This window comes from Symsagittifera roscoffensis, chromosome 8 (assembly GCF_963678635.1).
Source record: "Symsagittifera roscoffensis chromosome 8, txSymRosc1.1, whole genome shotgun sequence".
Lineage (NCBI taxonomy): Eukaryota > Metazoa > Xenacoelomorpha > Acoela > Convolutidae > Symsagittifera > Symsagittifera roscoffensis.
In genome coordinates, this window is record NC_087069.1 from 15378714 (window position 1) to 15396922 (window position 18209).

The window sequence follows — 18209 nt, forward strand, 5'->3', positions numbered from 1 at the left end:
TTTAGTTGAAGCTGGTCGGGGTGTGTGTTTTAGGACTGCATGTACCTGTGTTTAATATTTCGTCTATTACAATACGAGCATTACATCGATTTGTTTTTTTTTTTCAGATCAGTGTTTTGTAAACATAATATTCAGTTAATGATGGCGTATTTGACTCAGCAATTGAAACCATATCGATATGATGATTACGCGCCTCACGAAGAGTTTGAAGATGTGAACAGATACTGGTACCAAGCGAAAGGTGGTTCCTGGGTTTGCATTCCTAAGTTAATCAACCCATACGATAACCTTAATGTGAGAAAAGGAGCGAGTATCGGTGAATGCAAAACCGCATTTCGTGAACTGGTTTCAACTCCGAACCGCCAAAAACGCATGTTAGTTGCATACTCTTGGCATATGATAACAAACGAAGCGCTGTATCGCATTGGAGAGAGAACAGTTTGTGACGTGTTCGATTATGCAATTAGTGGCAACACAGGCAATCTGAAATTGGAACTGGAAAAACACCCAGATGCGCTGGAATGCACAGATACTTCTGGTAATGATTCACGAATAAATATCTAATTTGTAGACAAGTTTTTTTCCCAACTGTTATTCGAAGTTTAAGCGAATCAACCTGAGCTCAATATATCGTTGAATATATATACTATTTTGAGATATCCATTTTGGCTGACTGACCTTAAAATTTTCCTAAAAGCGCCTTTGGCGCCAATCCAATATATACTAATTTTGAGGGGGGAGCGGGCGCCGAAAAGATGCCTTTTTGGCCTTTTTCAAAAATTTGCCTGTGGCTCAGAAAATTTTGTCACATTACGTCTTTAAAATGGTTTGGGAGAGCTCAGAAAATCAATTTGGTCGATCTAAAAAAATTTAGACAAAATTTTGAATTTTTTTTGAAAATGCGCCCCCCCCCCCCACCTCGAGAAACTCCTAGATCCGCGTCTGTTCGGCTTTAACTATTTCGGCCTCTTTAATGTTTGATTGCGTTGTTTGATACGAAAATAAGTTTTTTTTGTGTGCTTTCCAAAAGAGGGGGGGGTGGTTGTATGTTTCCAATTCCAAAATTTTATTGCTCATCGGGCTTTCATGTGAACAATTGTTTTTTGTTTTTGTCTCAACTGACGTTTACCCACCGATTTTCAATTTGGTTGCCTTTGAGTTTTTCTGGACGCTATTTCAATGCTGACGATTGTGTTTTCCCTCACTTTTGGTTGCTTCAAATTGAACCTATTTCGTGTCAAATTTGAAAATATTTGTTTTAGTTTTTTTTTGTGAATTTTTCTACCGACGTAATAGATCCATCTCAATGTCTGCATTTTAGCTGACAATGCTTTGTTAATGTGGTATCGCAAGTGGAGCGAAGCACTGATTGGCCTCTCTGCTTTATTGTGCACTATTTGCGCAAATAGTTAGACCAGCAGCATATTTGCGGATCATATTCAGGACCACCACGAGAACATGCATAACTGGGCATGGGCTATTTATGAAAACATTTTCTTTTAAGCAAGTTTGCAGTACATGGAGACAAAATTGTCAACTGGATTTGGAACTTGAAAAGTTTCAATCGTAAAAGATTCTTTTTGTTCGATTAGTCTTAAGTTCATACATTTATTTGGTTCCTGCTTCACAATTAATCCGTTCTTTTTTTCAATATTTCTCGAGTTGATTGAACTTAGTCAAATGTATTTTCTGTTGGCTATATTCCAATTTTTTGCGGAGTTATATAAATATAAAAGTAAATATAAAAAACACTGATTTTGTAGAAAAAACTTTCAAATTTCAAAGAAAAAAGAAGATGCCCTTTAAGCTCTTTGAATTTTTGAATGAATTATGATTGGCGTTTTTTGACTCTCCAAATACGAACGTGTAAATGGCGCAAAAGATCGCGAACGATTGCTAGTTTTGAAAGTGGAATTTAATTTTTAGATTTCCAGCAGAATAAAAAGTTTACCCGTTGATCCAGTTTTCTCAAATTGGGTTACTGATACCAAAAAACGACAATCATAGTTCGTTCAAAAATTCAAAGAGCTTAAAGGGCATTTTTTTTTTTTTCAACTTTGAAAGTTTTTTCTACAAAATCAGTGTTTTTTATATTTACTTGCGTTCATTACTCTTTTCCTCTTCTTCGATTGGCTATGTTCATCTTCGATTGGCTATGTTCTTTGAAATTTGGACATGAATCAGAAATTAATTCGAGCCATTTTACACAGTTAACAAAATGCTCTTAAAAATTGAATTGCCCCACAAGATGGGGTTGTGTTCAGACATTTATCATATTTCTTTTTAATTTAATTTTTTACCGACAACATATTATTTTTCACACAACAAGATATCATGGTCTACAGTATCAAATACTTCTTTGTTTGAATAAAATAGATATAGATGTCCTGACGAAAATAGTAGTTTTTCTTAAGAAAAAATAGTAATTTCTGCTAGGGAAACGCTCAAAGATCTCTTGAGTAATTAATGTATCTCAACCTGTTTTTAGTTCAAAAAAAGTTAAAATCACGTAAAGTTAATTAATATTTTTAAAGGGTCTTCGTTGCTGTACATCGCAGCCCGAAGCGGTTTTTACGACACCTGTGAGTTTCTTCTGGATAAAGGAGCCAAACCCGGACTAGCTTGTGGATCCTCAGAGAGCACTCCTCTACATGCGGCATCCTATTATGGTCACGATTTAGTTTGCATGCTGCTTATATCCAGGGGCGCCAAAGTTGATGCCAAAAATAAGTTCGGAAACACGCCCGCTGATGAAGCAAAAACACATGAACTTAACCAAAAATTGCAAGTATTAAAGAATGGCGACAAACCCTCACCAATGGCTAGATTGACAGGGAGTTTATGCCTTGAAAATGTAACTCATAATGGAAAAACTGTTGCGCGTCTTTTGAGGCTTCAGAATATAGAAATACCTAAGAACTGGCTGCCAGCATGGCATGGAACCAAATACAATTATTTGAATTCGATTCTGAAAAACGGATTGCAACCATCGGGAGCGGTTGTAGATGGCACGGCAATCAGACCCCCAAAGGGTCATTACCAGCTGGGGTCAACTCACTTTGGAGTTAACAACTGGGCGAGCGCTGTGTTCATCTCTCCCAGTTTGATATACGCAGGTAATTGGTCCGATCCTGCATCGGACTCGACAGTAAAAATTTTATAAATAAAATGTACTTGAAAGATGGTTAGAGCTAGTTCACCGTGCTGAGTATTATGGCTCGTTTTTTTTCGTATTTTTTTGCAATATTTTGCTTTAAAGTGATCGAACTGTCAACCAAGGTCATAAAATGATTCCTCATGCAGTCTCTAACGACAATTATGGTAGCTAGGGAAACATTAAAAACTTCCTTCAGTGAATTCATCAGTGTGCTTCAATAAGGGTCATTGAACGAGTGTACACATTTGTTTACTCGTGTTTTTCTCAATTTCTAGAGGAAAAACTTGATCAAGCACAAATTTGATTTTTCGCGGGATTCTTTATAGTTCCGTTTCTTTTATAGTACAATTCAAATTCATTTGCGGAAAGGAATTCAAACTCTTGTTTCTGTATGCCAAAGTGAAATTGACGCGAAAATACGTGAATGATTTAAGGTTCGAAAAAGGATTTAAATGCTATGATTTTTCCAGCAGAATAAAAAAAATTTGCTATTCAACCCAATTTTGGTGAAAGTCTTTAGGCCATAAATATTACTTGAAAGGTTGACTTGGCTTAATTCGACTTTCTTTTACTGGTTTTGCCATCTCTTAATGTGTAGCTGGACGAAAATAGAATTTTGTTTGTACGCGTGGATCATAGGAAACAAACACATGGCATAGTTACTAGATATCGTTATTTTGACATTTTTACATTGGCAATTAGCAAGCGTTATTAATTCGGAATATGTTTTTTTTTCAGGTTAGCACTTCTCTGATAGATTAAGTGTGATCATTTGATGGTTTGGCGTATAATATTTCAAATTCGGTTTGTACGGTTGGCATGAAGTATTTGTATCGCAAGTGCTGTGAGCAAATGTTTGTATCGCAAGTGTTGTGCGGCTCTGTTTTGCCTATGTGATGTTTTAACACGAGTGAGCTCGCGAGCATAGTTATATCACAAAGTGAGCGTTTTTGAAATCCAATTTGCAAATAAAAAGGCTCATTTTGGTTGCACTACAGTTACCTAGTATTGGCAGCTTAATAGGACATGTTTTAAATTTAATCATCGGCAAGTGTATCGTTTCTGGAAGCGTCAGGGGCAAAGTTGTGTAGTGAAGTCGACTTGAATTTTTGGAGTCCGAGGACTAAGGTTGGATTCCCGTGGAGGATATTTAATTTTCACTTTTCTCTCTTTAAAGTTTTTAAATCTACTTCTGGGCGTTTTTGTCGATTTTGTTTACGAAGTGCAGCTTCGCGTCTGTGTAAAACATTTATCAACAATCTTTTTTCTAATTTCTGTATCAAAAATTGAAACAAATTGTGTGCATTGCTCTTGAGATAACCATGGGTTTTGCAATCGGGTGCTGGATTTTTTTTCCCGTAAATAACTGCTCACAGAATAACTGAAGTTCTTGATAATATCCAAATCTGTTTTTTGCCAAAATAAATGTTTTGAGCATGTCTGTGTTTTAACCTCCCGTTCTAATAGATAATTGCTTTTTATACTGTAGTCTTGTAAGTCTGATTTTAGTATTGTTCACCCTAGTTGCCTCATTGCTTCGTTTGTTGAGCAAAAAAGTTTCCGATCTCCATCTTTTGCGAGAGGGAGTCTTTTGTTTTTTGAGTGATCAAATTTTTATGAAAGCAGTTTTTTCGACTCAACCAGTGTCTGCTCAAGAGCTGTCGGCCTTGTGACCGCTTTATAAGTTTTGTTCTGATGCTTATTTTATTTTAATTATTCACCTTGGCATGCTGTCTTTAAATTTTGGTACATCTAGTTGTGTCAACATTTAAGACTTTTCTCAACTTGGGCGGTTTTCATCGCATTTTCAGCCGGCTTCTTTCTCCAGCCATATTTGTGTTACATCGCAAGTGGTGGTAAGCTTGACGAAATTGTCAACAATGAATTATCCAGATTAGCCGCAACGTCTGACAAAACAAAAAGTAATCTCCTTTTTTACTTTGCAGGTCATCCGACATACTCCGAGCGAGTTGTTATTGACGGCGAGCAATGGTGCGTAATTGTCTGTGTTTTGTGTCGACCGGGATCGTTTGGATCTTACCCGAGCACGATTGTTAGCAATGACCCGGTTGACGGCGAACCCGTAGACTCCGAATGGCGAATTAACGTGGACGGCGATAACCTTATTTGGAGAATGGAGCAAGGTTCGAATTTTCAACCCGTTATAGGTTTAACTTCGCAGATAACATTAAATTCAGTCGTAAAAACCCATGCCAACCAATTCAGATTCACTCAATTTAAGCGTTTTTTTGTTTGACCAAGGCCTTGCAGGTAAATAGTAGGTAACCATCTCTTTGTACTGACCACAATTTGTCCCAGTTTCTAAGCCTGCAGAGCTGATGTCTTTGCGTCTCAAATTTAATGGTACCGCTTAGCTTTATATTTTATGAAGTGTAATTTTTGCTCGATTGGCATAATTAATTTGAATTAAGCACCTCTTCAATATGTGAATTTGTGATAGGTACAATCTCAGCTTGGGAACATCGTAGTTTTCTATATTTCAGTGCTAGAACCAGATTTTGATTTGTAAAACTCAGTATGACTCTATTTGGGCGTGTAAAATTGCGTCCATTCCCGTGGAATTTATTTTTTGTACTGTAATGGAAAAATGTTCAAGGCTCTAAGAGTTCAAGTCTGATGGTGACTGGAGCTGTTCTCGTTGACATCAAATTCTTCGACTCAATTGGAAGCATCGGAGGTTTGACGTATCGCGAGGCTTCCCTGTTGGTTCACACTAACTACTCGCAAAAATGAAGTGTTTGCCTGTAGCGTTAGTTTGAAAGTGACGAGAAATTGTTGTATACAGTGCCGTTAAGTGCAATTTGAATACAGTGCAATTGTAACCTATTTCTATCTTCTGTCAAATAATCTGAATTATAATTGAATCTTTTATATGGGTCCTAGGAGCTGCATGTTAGAATACCTGGGATCTATAATTTGTAAATACTGCAATGAAATCTTGATTTTGTAAATTTTAGTGATTTTTCCTCGAGTGAATGAAATACGTTAAAACTCGTTTAAAATAAATGCAAATAATTACTAAAACATACGTGAACTTTCGTTCATATTTGACTTAAAACCAGCCCTACAAAGGCTGCGTTGTGCTAAAATTGTGACTACTTCTTCTTGAAGTAAATATCTCCTTTTTCGGTGCTTTTTCAAAATTGAAATAATATCAACTGATAGGTGCTTACTACATTTTTATTTGAAAATTATATTTTTCGACGAATAGTTATAATAAGAATCTATATTTTCAAGGTTTTTATTTAAAATTTAACGTCCTTATACCGCAAATGAAGCGTTTGCTTGAAACTTTGAAAAGTGACCGGAAGTGATTGAATACATTGCTGTTAAGTGCAATTTGAATAGTGCAATTGGAACCTATTTATATCTTTTGTCAAATAATCTGAATTGTAATTGAACCTTTTATATAACCGTACGAACCTATTTCTTTCAATTGCAATTTCTTTCTGCAAACCTAATTTTCTTTTGTCGAATTATCCGAATTATAATTGAACATTTAATATAGCGGTACGATTTTCATTTAAGGATACGTGGGTTCTAGATTTCTAAATACTGCAATGATTTTGAATTTTAGTTATTCTGTCTTGAGCTATTAAAATCGTTATGATTCTTTTTAAATAAATATTTAAACATACTTGAATATTCGTTGTTATATGAGTTGAAACCAGCCCATCAACGGAGGTCTTAATTAGTTGTCAACGGCGGTCAACATTAGCTAAATTTATTGTGAAGATTTCTTGAAATGAATATCTCCTTTTCTGGTGCTCTTTTTTGTAATTGAAATTATATCAACTGATAGGTGCTTACTAAAATTTTTCATATTTTTTGACAGAATTATACAAATAGAATTTATTTTTTGAAAACTTTCTTTCAGGCTGAAAGTCATATTTACACTGAACCCAGAATCAAGTTTTAATCGTTGGTTAACAACTTGATTACTAAATCTTTTCACTCATTTGGTCAAGGTGATTTCGTCAACATTAGATATAATTTGATTGTCTCCATGTAATTTTAGCATGTCCGGTGGTCTATCTCTTTGTTTTTCTCTATTTGATATAAAAGGCTTTAGCCTATGACTTACTGGTTAAGTCGAATGTTGATAGCGAAAAAAACTTCCGGAATTTTTGTGTGTGTACTTTTTAGGACCCTTCGGCAAAAATTTTCTCTTTTCAGAAAATTTTTCATTTTTTTTTCTTCAAAAACGACTCGACCAATTTTCAAAAAAGTAACATCAATGGGAAGCAGGCCCACTATTATATGTGCCTGCTTTATTCTATATTCTTTTTATACATCAATTTGCTTTCTACAGCTTTCCAAAAACAGCTTTCTACAGCTCTTTCTGAAAACAACTCAATCTGATATCAAGGGTTTAATCGAGGTTTTGTGAAGCCTTCTTGCATAAGTTGCTACGACTTAAAGTTTGTACAAAAAAATATGTCTCTGGGAAGTTTCCAAAATCACAAAAACTTTCACTCATTTTTTAATAGACATCTAAGGTTTTAAGTGAAGCCCACTTTTTAAATTTCTTAAATTATTTGTTTCATCCGGCATCAGTACAACAAAAATCAAAAATTATCAAACAGGTACATCCGGCTCAGCTGCGCCTCTTGTGTGTGTGCGTGTGTATGTGTTTGAGGAGTTGGAATTCAAGTTTCGAGTTTCAAAATATTTGATAGCTCTAAATTTTTATGACATTTTTTTCTCGGGCAAACTGGTGTTTGCTCAACCAATGTTGGCTAAAATTTTGCTGCATAAGTTTTGTTTTGGTGCTAATTCAATTCTGGTAGTCGTTTTAATTGACACATTTTTCTTCAAAATGAACTTAAGCAAATCAAAGCCCGCGTGTGGAAAATAACAGTTTTTCGAGTTGTGGGCTTTCGTCTTTTCTATCTGCTAGCTTGTCATGTTTCTGTTTTATTGCGTAAATGTGGGTTTTTGCTGAGGGACCTTTCACATTTGTGTAAATGTGACCTTTTGCAGCTGATAGCAGTCATTAAAAACTATGCCTAGCCAGTGATTGTCGCCAGTTAACTTGCTGCTGTTACTGTTGTTATAAAGTTTTCTCAGACTTTTACCCGGGGCTATCTATCCAGTCAACTGTCTACCTAACCATCTAACCAACCAATCATCCATCTATGTTCAAGCATAATAATTTTGCATGTTTACCGAAAGAGTTTTTCATGTTTGAGCTATATCATATATTGCAATGCTTAAGAAAATTTTCACTTAGTTTTCCGCAAGGTCATTAATTTTCAGTATTTTTTTTTTGCGAGGCGAAATAAGTCTGTCTGTCTGTATACCTGCTTTGTTAATTAATTTGATTATGTCTGTCTACCCGTCTCCTAATTTTTAACTTTCATCTATCTATTATATATTTAAATACGGGCTTCACTATCTCGCCATGCTAAGGCTTTTTCAACGTATTATTTTTACATGTTTAACAAAAGAGTTTTTTTCATGCTCATGCTATATCGTATATTACTATGATTAAGGTTTTTTTTCGATTTTCCAGTTTAAGTTCAGTGTTTAATTTATCAAGTTTGAAATTAACAACCTAATAGTGGGATGTTGTCAGAGTTTTCCCAGCTTTTGCGTTTCTGGCCTCCATATATGAATTACCAAATCCTTGTAGTTTACGAGATAGGCAACTTTCGAGATTTTTCGAAAATTTCTAGAAAAACTAATTTTAAAATTTTCTCAATTTTTGAAATTCTCGTCCTTTAGTTAGGTGCTGTTAGGGTATTCTCAGGAGTTGCGAATCTGGCTCCAAATCTGACTTTCGAATCCTTGTAGTTTTCGAGATATGACGTTTTTTATGATATTTTAAAAAAATGTTCAAAATTTAGATTTTAAAAATTTCCAAATGTTGAAGATCTCAATCGTGTTATTGGAATCTGTGAGGAAACTCTCAGGGAGTTGCGAATCTTGCCACTGAATATGGTTGCTCAATTATTTGTAGTTTTCGAGATATGACGTTTTATAGGATTTTCTCAAAATTTTTCAGAGAACTTAGCTATAAAAGTTTTCACAAAACTTGAAATTACCATCTATGTAGTGAGGCTTTGTCAGGGTACTCTCAGGTGTTGCGAATTTCGCCTCCAAATTTGACTGCTCTAAACCTTGCAGTTTTCCTGATATGATGTTTTTCGTGATTTTTTCAAAAAATTTTCATGAAAATTAAATTAATTTTTTTTTCAAAGCTTTAAATTCCTAACCTGTAGTTGGGGGTAGTCAGAGTAATTTCAGTGGTTGTAATTTAGGACTACAAATAAGAATGCCCAAATAATGTTAGTTTAAGAGATAAGACCTTTTTTGTGATTTTTTTTGGAAATTTTCAGAAAACTCAAATTACAAAATAATTCACTAAAGTGAAATTCCCAATCCTGTAGCTGTGTGCTGTCAGAGTAATTTCAAAGATTGCGATTATTGCCATCAAATAAGACTGCTGAAATCTTGGTAGTTTTCGAGATGTGAATTTTTTGCTGGTTCTCAAAAATACCTTTTTTTGGAAACTTAAGGTTACGTTTCTCAAAATTTGAATTTCTCAAAGTTGTAGTTGGGTACTAAAAGAGGACTCTCAAAAGTTGCACATCTTGCGTCCAAATGCGACTTCTCAATTTCTTGTAGTTTCCCAGATGTGACATTCTTTAGTTCATTTTAAATTTTCGAAGAACTTATAAAAAAACTTCACAAATTATTATGGTTCTTCAAAATTTGTATGAAGAACTTGAATAAAAAGCTTTGCAAAATTTGTAATTACGAACCTTGTAATTGGGTGCTTTCAGAGTACACTCAAAGAAGTCAGATCTTTTTTCCAAATATATGCGGTTTATTATGAGTACCGGAGGTGCGTTACACGGTAGTACTCAATTAAAACCGTGATATATAACAATCTATCTATATTTATCTATAATATATTCGAAAGCATATGACACATATCTCGCCATGTTTAACGAAAAAAAATTTGCACTTCACGGTTTATCGTATTTTGCTATGCTTAAGAATTTTTTTAGATTTCCCTGTTTATGAATGCTAGTCCAATTGAAAGGTCCGGCTGTAAGGCTGAGGCTATAATGCCAGCATGAGAGGGAGAGGTTTGAGCTGTGTAGCGTAGTGTCCAGGAATTTTCGTACTTCTATTTATGTAATTGGCGTTTTTTTTGCGTTTATCTCACCAATTTTGAAATTAGTAGCCATATAATTGAGAGCTGTCAGCGTTGCACCATGGGTTGAAAAATTGGCCTCCAAATTTGACTATCTAAACTTTTTTAGTTTTCGGAATATGACGTTTTTCTATGATTGTTTGAAACATTTTCCTAAAAAAAAAACAGATTAGAATTCATAGTTTGCACAAATAAAGGTGGCTAGGGGAAAGTCTACGGTATGTCACTTAGGGGGTGGGAGATTGTACGCTTGGTCTCAAGATTTTTTTGCTAACAGGTCGCGCACCAAGTTGCATATTGCAATTTGTTTGACTTTGTGTTTGAAAAGTGAATTTTAGTTTTTAGTTTCACTGAGCGTGGGAAGGACATTTTTATAGGTCGTGTTGAAGTTTTTGGTAGAAAATCTTGAACGATGTTTACGCTCAATGATATCTTTTAACAGTTCGACTCCATTGGTTTCTTTAAAGTTCATTTCAATTTTATCTGCTGAAAGAAAAACAAATCACGCTTATGAATAGCGAAAGTTCAGGTGGCGTGAAAAACAAATCGTGGGGGAATATAGCTTCGAAAGTAAGTTATGAGTTTCAAAATTTCCAGTGGATCCAGTTTGACCCAGTTTTCAAAAAACATCCAGTCTCAAATTGATCTACTTAAATGAAAAAATATTGATCACGAAAGGTTCTTAGAAATTGAAAAGCTTTGTACTTCTTTCTTTCGTAATTTGAAAGTTTCAAAAATCAGCACAACTGTTTCCTTTAGTTCACTGACACTCCAATTTGCAGTTGGCTATGTTTTGCAAAATATAATTGTATTATTGTGATATTGTCGATCTACTTTATTTTAAAACAATTGTTACGACAACTTCACTGAAATTGACTGCCATTGTTCCTTCCTTTTTTGCCATTTTTAAGTACTTCAAGCAAAGGAACTGATCGAATGTTTCCTTGTTTTAATTACGCGTTCAATCATACAAAAAACTAATTAGTCTGATGAGTTTGAAAGGTATTTTTTTCAATTTGTCTGAGTTAAAATTACTCTCGATTATTTAAATTTTTCGATTTAAACAGTCTATGAACTTTGTGAAGACTCTGATATAGCTCGTGAACTTTTTTGTCGTTTTCCCTGGAAAAGTCTGCAGATTTTTTCAGGCTCAAATTTAGTTTTTTTTTGAGTTTTCACTTTGGTTTTTAAGTTTCCAAATTGAAAGGAAGGCAATTTTCACTATTGAGCAAAAAGTGTAACGGTCAAGACAAACGTGATCGACTTCTAGTTTCGAAAGCGGTTTAATTTTCAGACTTCTCTGCGATATAAGTTATCTATTGAACCTGTTTTCTCACAATGGGTTATTCCTATCAAAAACTTTTCAATAATAATTTTTTTTGGTTTAAGTTTCTTAAATTGAATTTTATTTTATTGAATTTTATGTAGGTTTGAAATCAATTCAGTATTTTGTGGTGCACTTGCCTTCAGTGACTCTTCTCCAACTATCTGTTGGTTATGTTGTTTGGAATTTGGAAGCGGATGTTTTAAAAACATTTTCTGCTTCCTTGTTCATTAACACTTCTCCGACTGTCTTGTAGCTGTTTTTTTTTGTTTTCTGTAGTTTTTCAATTTTCGTTTTTTTTTCATCAAATATGCGCCGTTTTTCACTAATGAATAAGAAGCGTAGCTTTGCCTCTGTCAATATAACTTCCGATGAACATTACGATTAAATGCATAGATGATTTTTTTATGTTTGCAAAAGCATCTGTGCACAAGTTTTAGGTACTAATAGGAACTATTTTTTGTCATCAATTTTGGCCGATCAACACACAAATTTATCTAAAAGCACCTTGGGCACCGATATAATTTTGAGAGCTGTGCGTCAAAAATTTACCCAAAACAGCATTTTCTTTTTGTGTTGCCTGCGGTGCTGATATTTTTGGCCAATTGGGTCTAATTGGCGTTTCAGGAGTGCTCAAAAACATTTTCGGACGTCCTTAAAAAAGTTTCAGCGTCATATTCGGCCAATATCGAAAGTTGTCCAAGTTTTTGTCGAAAGTTTTTCATTCTTATCTTAGTCAGTAGGATGCAGTGAATGGATCCTTGTCTTAACTGTTTTGAAATTTCTGTTTTAATTTTTTGCTAAAACTTGAAAAATATCTCATTCATCCCGTTTTTACAAATATTTTGTGTGCAGTCAATTTTGTATCAGTGTTTGTCCAGTTAATTTTTGTTCCGCGTGAATCTGGTAGATAATTTTGTTTCTCAAGTGCTAAGAAATTCGACATCGCCTTTGTATTTAATTGAAAGGGCTATGTTTTTTTTAGGATTTGTGCAGTTATAGAATATGTAAATCATTGTTGGATTTTCCTTGATTTATATATATTTTTTCAAATAAGCTTGATGTAAACTGAAATATTATTTTACCGATGGCTTGTCGAGTCCGGCGACTGAAACCATATCGAGACGATGATCACGTGACCAACGAACAATATGGCGAAGAGAACACATATTGCTACCAAGCGAAAGGCGGTTCCTGGGTTTACATTCCTCAGTTCATCAACCCATACCATAATTTTCAATTGAGAAAAGGAGCAAGTATCGGTGAATGTAAAACCGCATTTCGTGACCTGGTTTCAACTCCTAACCGCCAAAAACGCATGTTAGTTGCATACTCTTGGCACATGATAACGAACGAAGTGCTTTATTGCATTGGAGAAAGGACAGTTTGTGACGTGTTCGATTATGCAATTAGTGGTGACACAAAAAAATCTGAAAGCTGAACTGGCAGAATACCCAGGTGCACTAGAATGCACAGATACTTCTGGTAAGAGCGCAAATAAGTTGTCTCATTCTTAGACTGAAATTTTTGGTAACTGCAAAACTTCTTCTGCGTTGAAACTTCTTAGGGTTGTCTTACAAAGTTTCGCAACACATAGGCTCTCAATCCTTTACTTTTTGTGTGTAACCGTTTGAAAAGTGCGGTTACGTCAATATCTGGTTATACGACTATGAGTGGTACGATTTTTGCTCATTGATGATTAGGCATTTGTTTTCCAAATTTTTGTTTGAGGCGAAGCGTCTTAAGTGTACTAAAGTTTTTGAATTGATTTTATCCTCATTTATGGCTAGACCTTTTTTCTCAAATTTTCTTTAAGGCAAAGCGCTTTGAATATTTTAAAATTAATGTTTTTGCTGAATGATGATGACTTGGCGATTGTTTTTCATACTAAGACAAGGCTCTGTCATTTTAATGAGATGAATATGTTGATCTTTTTTTCTCATTGATAATTAGGCGTTTTCCCCTAACGTCTGCTTAAGGCGAAGAGCTAATTGTGTATGAAATCTTTTGTTTTGATATTTTTGCTCATTGATGGCTTGGCGTTTGTTTCCCAAATTTTTGTTCAAGGCAAAGCACTACTAACGTATCAAACTAAAAATATTGATATTTTTGCTCATTGATGGCTAGGAATTCGTTTTCCAAACTTGTTTAAATGATGCGGTGTTAATTTTTTTGTCCATTCATGGCTAGGAACTCAAATTCTAAATTTTTGCAAAAGGCAAAGCGTTATTAATAAAATATACTTTATGTATCATTATGTTTGCTGACTGATAGCTATGCTTTTATTTTCAAACCTTTGTTAAGGCCAACCGCTATTAATTCCGAAATTATTTGCAGCATAATAAGTGTAGTCATCTGCAAACAATTTTCTAAACTTTTTGATTAGTTTAGCTCATTAATTTTTAAAGCTCATTAATTTTTTAAGTGAAAAAAGGGTCTTAAGTTTAAGGTTTCTCCATAAAGAGTTTATTTAATATCCACAGACTTTTCGCATCTATTTCTTATGTGCGAAATTAAACTATTTCCTTGGTTCGTAAGTTTTTTTTGATTTAGAGACACGTTTTATAGCGTTTATTTAAAAGAGTTATTTTTAGATGTCCTGCGACTGATAACTTTTTTTTGGTGATTAATAATTTTGTTCGAAAGAGTTGCAACTAGAAGCGTGTAATGTTTTTAAACTAACTTTGCTTATTAAATAAACGTTTCTTCAAAATAATTTCTAGGATCTTCGTTGCTGTACATCGCAGCCCGAAGTGGTTTTTACGACACATGCGAATTTCTACTAGATAAAGGAGCCAAACCCGGATTCACTTGTGGCTCCTCAGAGAGCACTCCTTTACATGCGGCCGCCTATTATGGCCACGATTTGGTTTGCATGCTGCTTATATCCAGAGGCGCCAAAGTTGCTGCCAAGAATAGATTTGGGAATACACCCGTTGACGAGGCCAAAACCGATGAACTTAAACAGAAGTTACTAGAATTGAAGAAAGGCGATATAATTGCATCTTTGACTCAGTCCGTACAGAATGTGAACGCTGAAAATATAACTCATAGGGGAAAAACTGTCGCACGTATTCTGAGGCTTCAGAATATAGATATACCCAAGAACTGGCTGCCAGCATGGCATGGAACCAAATACAATTATTTGAATTCGATTCTGAAAAACGGATTGCAACCATCGGGAGCGGTTGTAGATGGCACGGCAATCAGACCCCCAAAGGGTCATTACCAGCTGGGGTCAACTCACTTTGGAGTTAATAACTGGGCGAGCGCTGTGTTCATCTCTCCCAGTTTGATATACGCAGGTAAGTTGGTCGGATCTTGCCTCAGTCTTTGAGACTTGAAATTTATGAAATAACAGTTTGGCTTGTGTGTGCGTGTGCTTCACATAAAAACTTCCAGTTGCAGAACTTTATTGGCAATAATCATAGGGCATTTTTCGGCTCTTCGAGCGTAGTTACCGCTTGGTAAATTTGTGTCACTCAAATGCTAATTCAACGCTGGGAAATCTGTTTATCGGCATCTAAATTGAACAAAGTTGAGACGAACGCAGAGTTTTTGCTTGAATTTTACGCTTCGTTTCTGAATCATAAATTGATACAAACTAAATTCATAACTTTTGAAAGCATAAATAACGAGTTTTTCAGAATGGCTGCTATGTCTCAATTAAAACATTTAGTAGCCTGTTTTTTTTACCTTGCAGGCCATCCGACGTATTCTGAGCGAGTTGTTCTCGGCGGTACGCAATGGTGCATCATAGTCTGTGTTTTGTGTCGACCGGGTTCGTTTGGATCTTACCCGAGCACAATTGTCCGCGATGACCCTATTGACGGGGAACCCGAAGACTCGGAATGGCGAGTTGACATGGAAGGCGATGATCTCATTTGGAGGATGGCGCAAGGTTTGAATTTACATCGTTGGGGTATAATCCATAAGTAAACAAAGATAGCCCATTTGGAGAAATAGCACATATTGTTCCGACAACAGTACTATTATTGAAGCAATTAAGAGTTAAGCAATCGAATTGAAAATGGCTAAAGTTACACTAAAACACATAAGAAGTGCGCTCTTACTCAAATAAGATACATTTAAAAAATATTATTATTGGGAATCCGAGTTACGTGTGAAAGGGCCATAGTATGATATCTCGTTTGACCTCCTTTGAGATTTCCTTGAGGAAAAAAATTATGGAATTCAGAGAATTTCGAAAAAAAAACTAACATGCAATAACTTTTTCAATTTTGTTTATTTTACCAATTTTCCTGTTGTTTTTTTTCCAATGAAAGGCGATGAAATTAGTGAATGAGATGATATAATAGCTAAAATAGTGACTAAACTGCTGGCGAATTCAGTTAAATTTTTATTTTTACATGCGAGCTAAAGAGCGTAGTTAAATGTTACGAATCAACTTTTTTTCTAACCCAACTCGCAAATAAAAGTGCTCATTTGGTGGCAATTTTGCTCTATAATATTGGCAAATAAGTGGTTTTTGTTGAATCTGCTTTGCTTGTGGCTCTTACCTTTTTTAGAGCTACTTTTTACGAGTTGCAGCTTCGCTTTTGTGTTGTTCCCTCATTCTATCTCTTTTATGAGATTCGTTCAGCCTTATTTTACGAAGTACAGTTTTGCGTAAGTGACAAATTATCACAATAGGAATAAGAAAAGAGCCAAATCATGTTTTGATTGAGGTATCTTGAGCTCTTGGATATCTGAAAAATTGTGATAGGTAAAAATCCCATAATTAGAACCAACCAACTCAACTAACTAGCCTCTGTTAAAATATCTACGCTAAGAAGTGGCTATATAAGAAAAAAAAACAGATTTTTGTTTGTGAAGCTGAATATGGATTTAATGGTGATATTAGATAGCTTTTGATTACTTTGGGAAATAACCTCATTGCATAAAAATAGTTTATTTAATTTGTTTTTGAGTTTTCTGTTGTCAGATATGTTTTTATAACGGGAAATTGTTCAAGGTTCTACGAGTTCAAGTCTGGTGGTGACAGGGGTTGTTTTCATCGACCTCAAATTCTTCGACTCAATTGGAAGCGACAGAAGTTTGACTTATCGCGAGGCTTCCAAGTTGGTTCACACTAATTACTCGCGAAAATAAACTGCTTATCTGGATCGTTAGATGAAAAGTGACATGAAGTTGTAAAATAGTGCTTTTAAGTACTGAGATTTTTCTATTCTATGCTTTATCAAATAATTTGAATTTAATTGAACGTTTTATATGGATCCCACTAACTTCAATTTTAGATAATGGGCTCTAAATTTTAAAAACTTTTCGTTGAAATAAATATGTAGATTTTTTTGAGCCAAACAATTCTTGAAACTGAATGAAAAGAAGTGTAGTTAAACCTACGTGAACATTCGTTCATTGTGATTTCAAAAAGGCTGCTGCTTTACCGAGCTAAAATAATTGTGAAATTTTCTTGAAATATTTCTATCCTTTTCCGATTCTCTTAGCTAAATTTAACATAATATTAACTGAGAGGTGCTATTAACCATTTTATTCAAAAATTAGATTTTGCTCTAATTATTTTAATAGAATTTTTAGTTTTTATGGTTTTTATTTTAAGTTAATTTTCTTATTATAATTAGGTCTTTGTAACGCTGGTCTTCGAAGCAATTTTTTTTCTGTTAACCTTATTTATATGGATCAACTCTAAATTATTGGCTCAAAACTTAGTTTGGGTTGCATGACATGAGAATTCGCCAAATTTTTCTGTCAGATAAAACAAACTCACTTGTTACGCTTGCGATTATCACAGCGTTATCAAATCGAAATGTTGAATTTACGTGTTAAAGAAAATCAATCGAACCATTTGGTAAATTCTGTTATTTCATCAGCAACAGATATATTTTGAATGTCTGTTTTTTTTCGAAGTTTGTTTATTGTAGTCGGCTTACACACTTATTTTGCTAAATTTGGTATTAAAAGTATTGGCCTTATTAACTGATATTGTGCCGTTTTATGGCTAAAAAGTTTACAATGCGTGCGCGTGTGGTTTTGTGTTTGTGTGAGTTTGGAGACTTGGAATTTTTGAGTTTTTTTTTCGACTCTGCGGTTGTTCACTTACTTTTTGTCTGCTAGATTGTCAGGCTATCTTTGTGTTAGTATCTTTTTTTATATTAAATCAGGTAGCGTAATATAATCATCGGAATGGGTCAAGTAATATATCATATTATAACCCTTCCAGTGTGAGTCGAACGATTTTAAAGTGTTTTCTATCATTGGTCCCATTAATGAGAAAAACCGCTCTGAAATTTTTGAGTTTAAATTTAATTTCGAGCGATTATAAGACATCATCGCTGGCTTTACTCGCTCAGAAGTAGACTAAAACTTTTATTTAAATAGTGAAAAACTTAGTTTTTCTTCCAGAAAATTAGTTCTGGACTTTTATTTAGCGCCTCCTTTGCAATAAATTATTTTAGAATTCAAAATTTTATTCTGCAAAAAATCAAGTACAGTTGTTGAAATTTTTAAATTTTTTTCGAAAAGAACTGTTGTCAAGTATGTCTAATTCTCTAACGTTAATG

The 18209-nt window shown here is 34.5% G+C and overlaps 2 protein-coding genes across 3 annotated transcripts; both read left to right on the forward strand.

Moving 5' to 3' along the window:
• Positions 1-111: 111 nt before the first annotated feature.
• Positions 112-10102, forward strand: LOC134852804 (uncharacterized). The gene is made up of 4 exons (XM_063868591.1): positions 112-538; positions 2535-3116; positions 5104-5301; positions 5775-10102. Exons 1-4 carry the CDS (start codon positions 139-141, stop codon positions 5909-5911), a joined length of 1317 nt encoding a protein of 438 aa, XP_063724661.1. The 5' UTR covers positions 112-138; the 3' UTR covers positions 5912-10102.
• A 2554-nt stretch (positions 10103-12656) lies between these two features.
• Positions 12657-17168, forward strand: LOC134852805 (uncharacterized). 2 transcript variants are annotated; one of them, XM_063868592.1, is made up of 4 exons: positions 12657-13152; positions 14391-14972; positions 15371-15568; positions 16643-17168. In XM_063868592.1, exons 1-4 carry the CDS (start codon positions 13071-13073, stop codon positions 16777-16779), a joined length of 999 nt encoding a protein of 332 aa, XP_063724662.1. In that variant the 5' UTR covers positions 12657-13070; the 3' UTR covers positions 16780-17168. The 2 variants fall into 2 exon arrangements, with proteins under 2 accessions (XP_063724662.1, XP_063724663.1); XM_063868593.1 differs by having other exon boundaries at positions 14454-14972.
• The last annotated feature ends 1041 nt before the right edge of the window (positions 17169-18209 follow it).

Coding starts and splice junctions, on each gene's coding strand:
- LOC134852805 (XM_063868592.1), top strand. CDS start 13,071: ATGCAATTAGTGGTGACACAAAAAAATCTGAAAGCTGAACTGGCAGAA. Junction 14,973..15,370: donor TCCCAGTTTGATATACGCAG/GTAAGTTGGTCG, acceptor TTTACCTTGCAG/GCCATCCGACGTATTCTGAG. Junction 15,569..16,642: donor CATTTGGAGGATGGCGCAAG/GTTTGAATTTAC, acceptor AAATTGTTCAAG/GTTCTACGAGTTCAAGTCTG.
- LOC134852804 (XM_063868591.1), top strand. CDS start 139: ATGATGGCGTATTTGACTCAGCAATTGAAACCATATCGATATGATGAT. Junction 539..2,534: donor GGAATGCACAGATACTTCTG/GTAATGATTCAC, acceptor ATATTTTTAAAG/GGTCTTCGTTGCTGTACATC. Junction 5,302..5,774: donor TATTTGGAGAATGGAGCAAG/GTTCGAATTTTC, acceptor AAAATGTTCAAG/GCTCTAAGAGTTCAAGTCTG.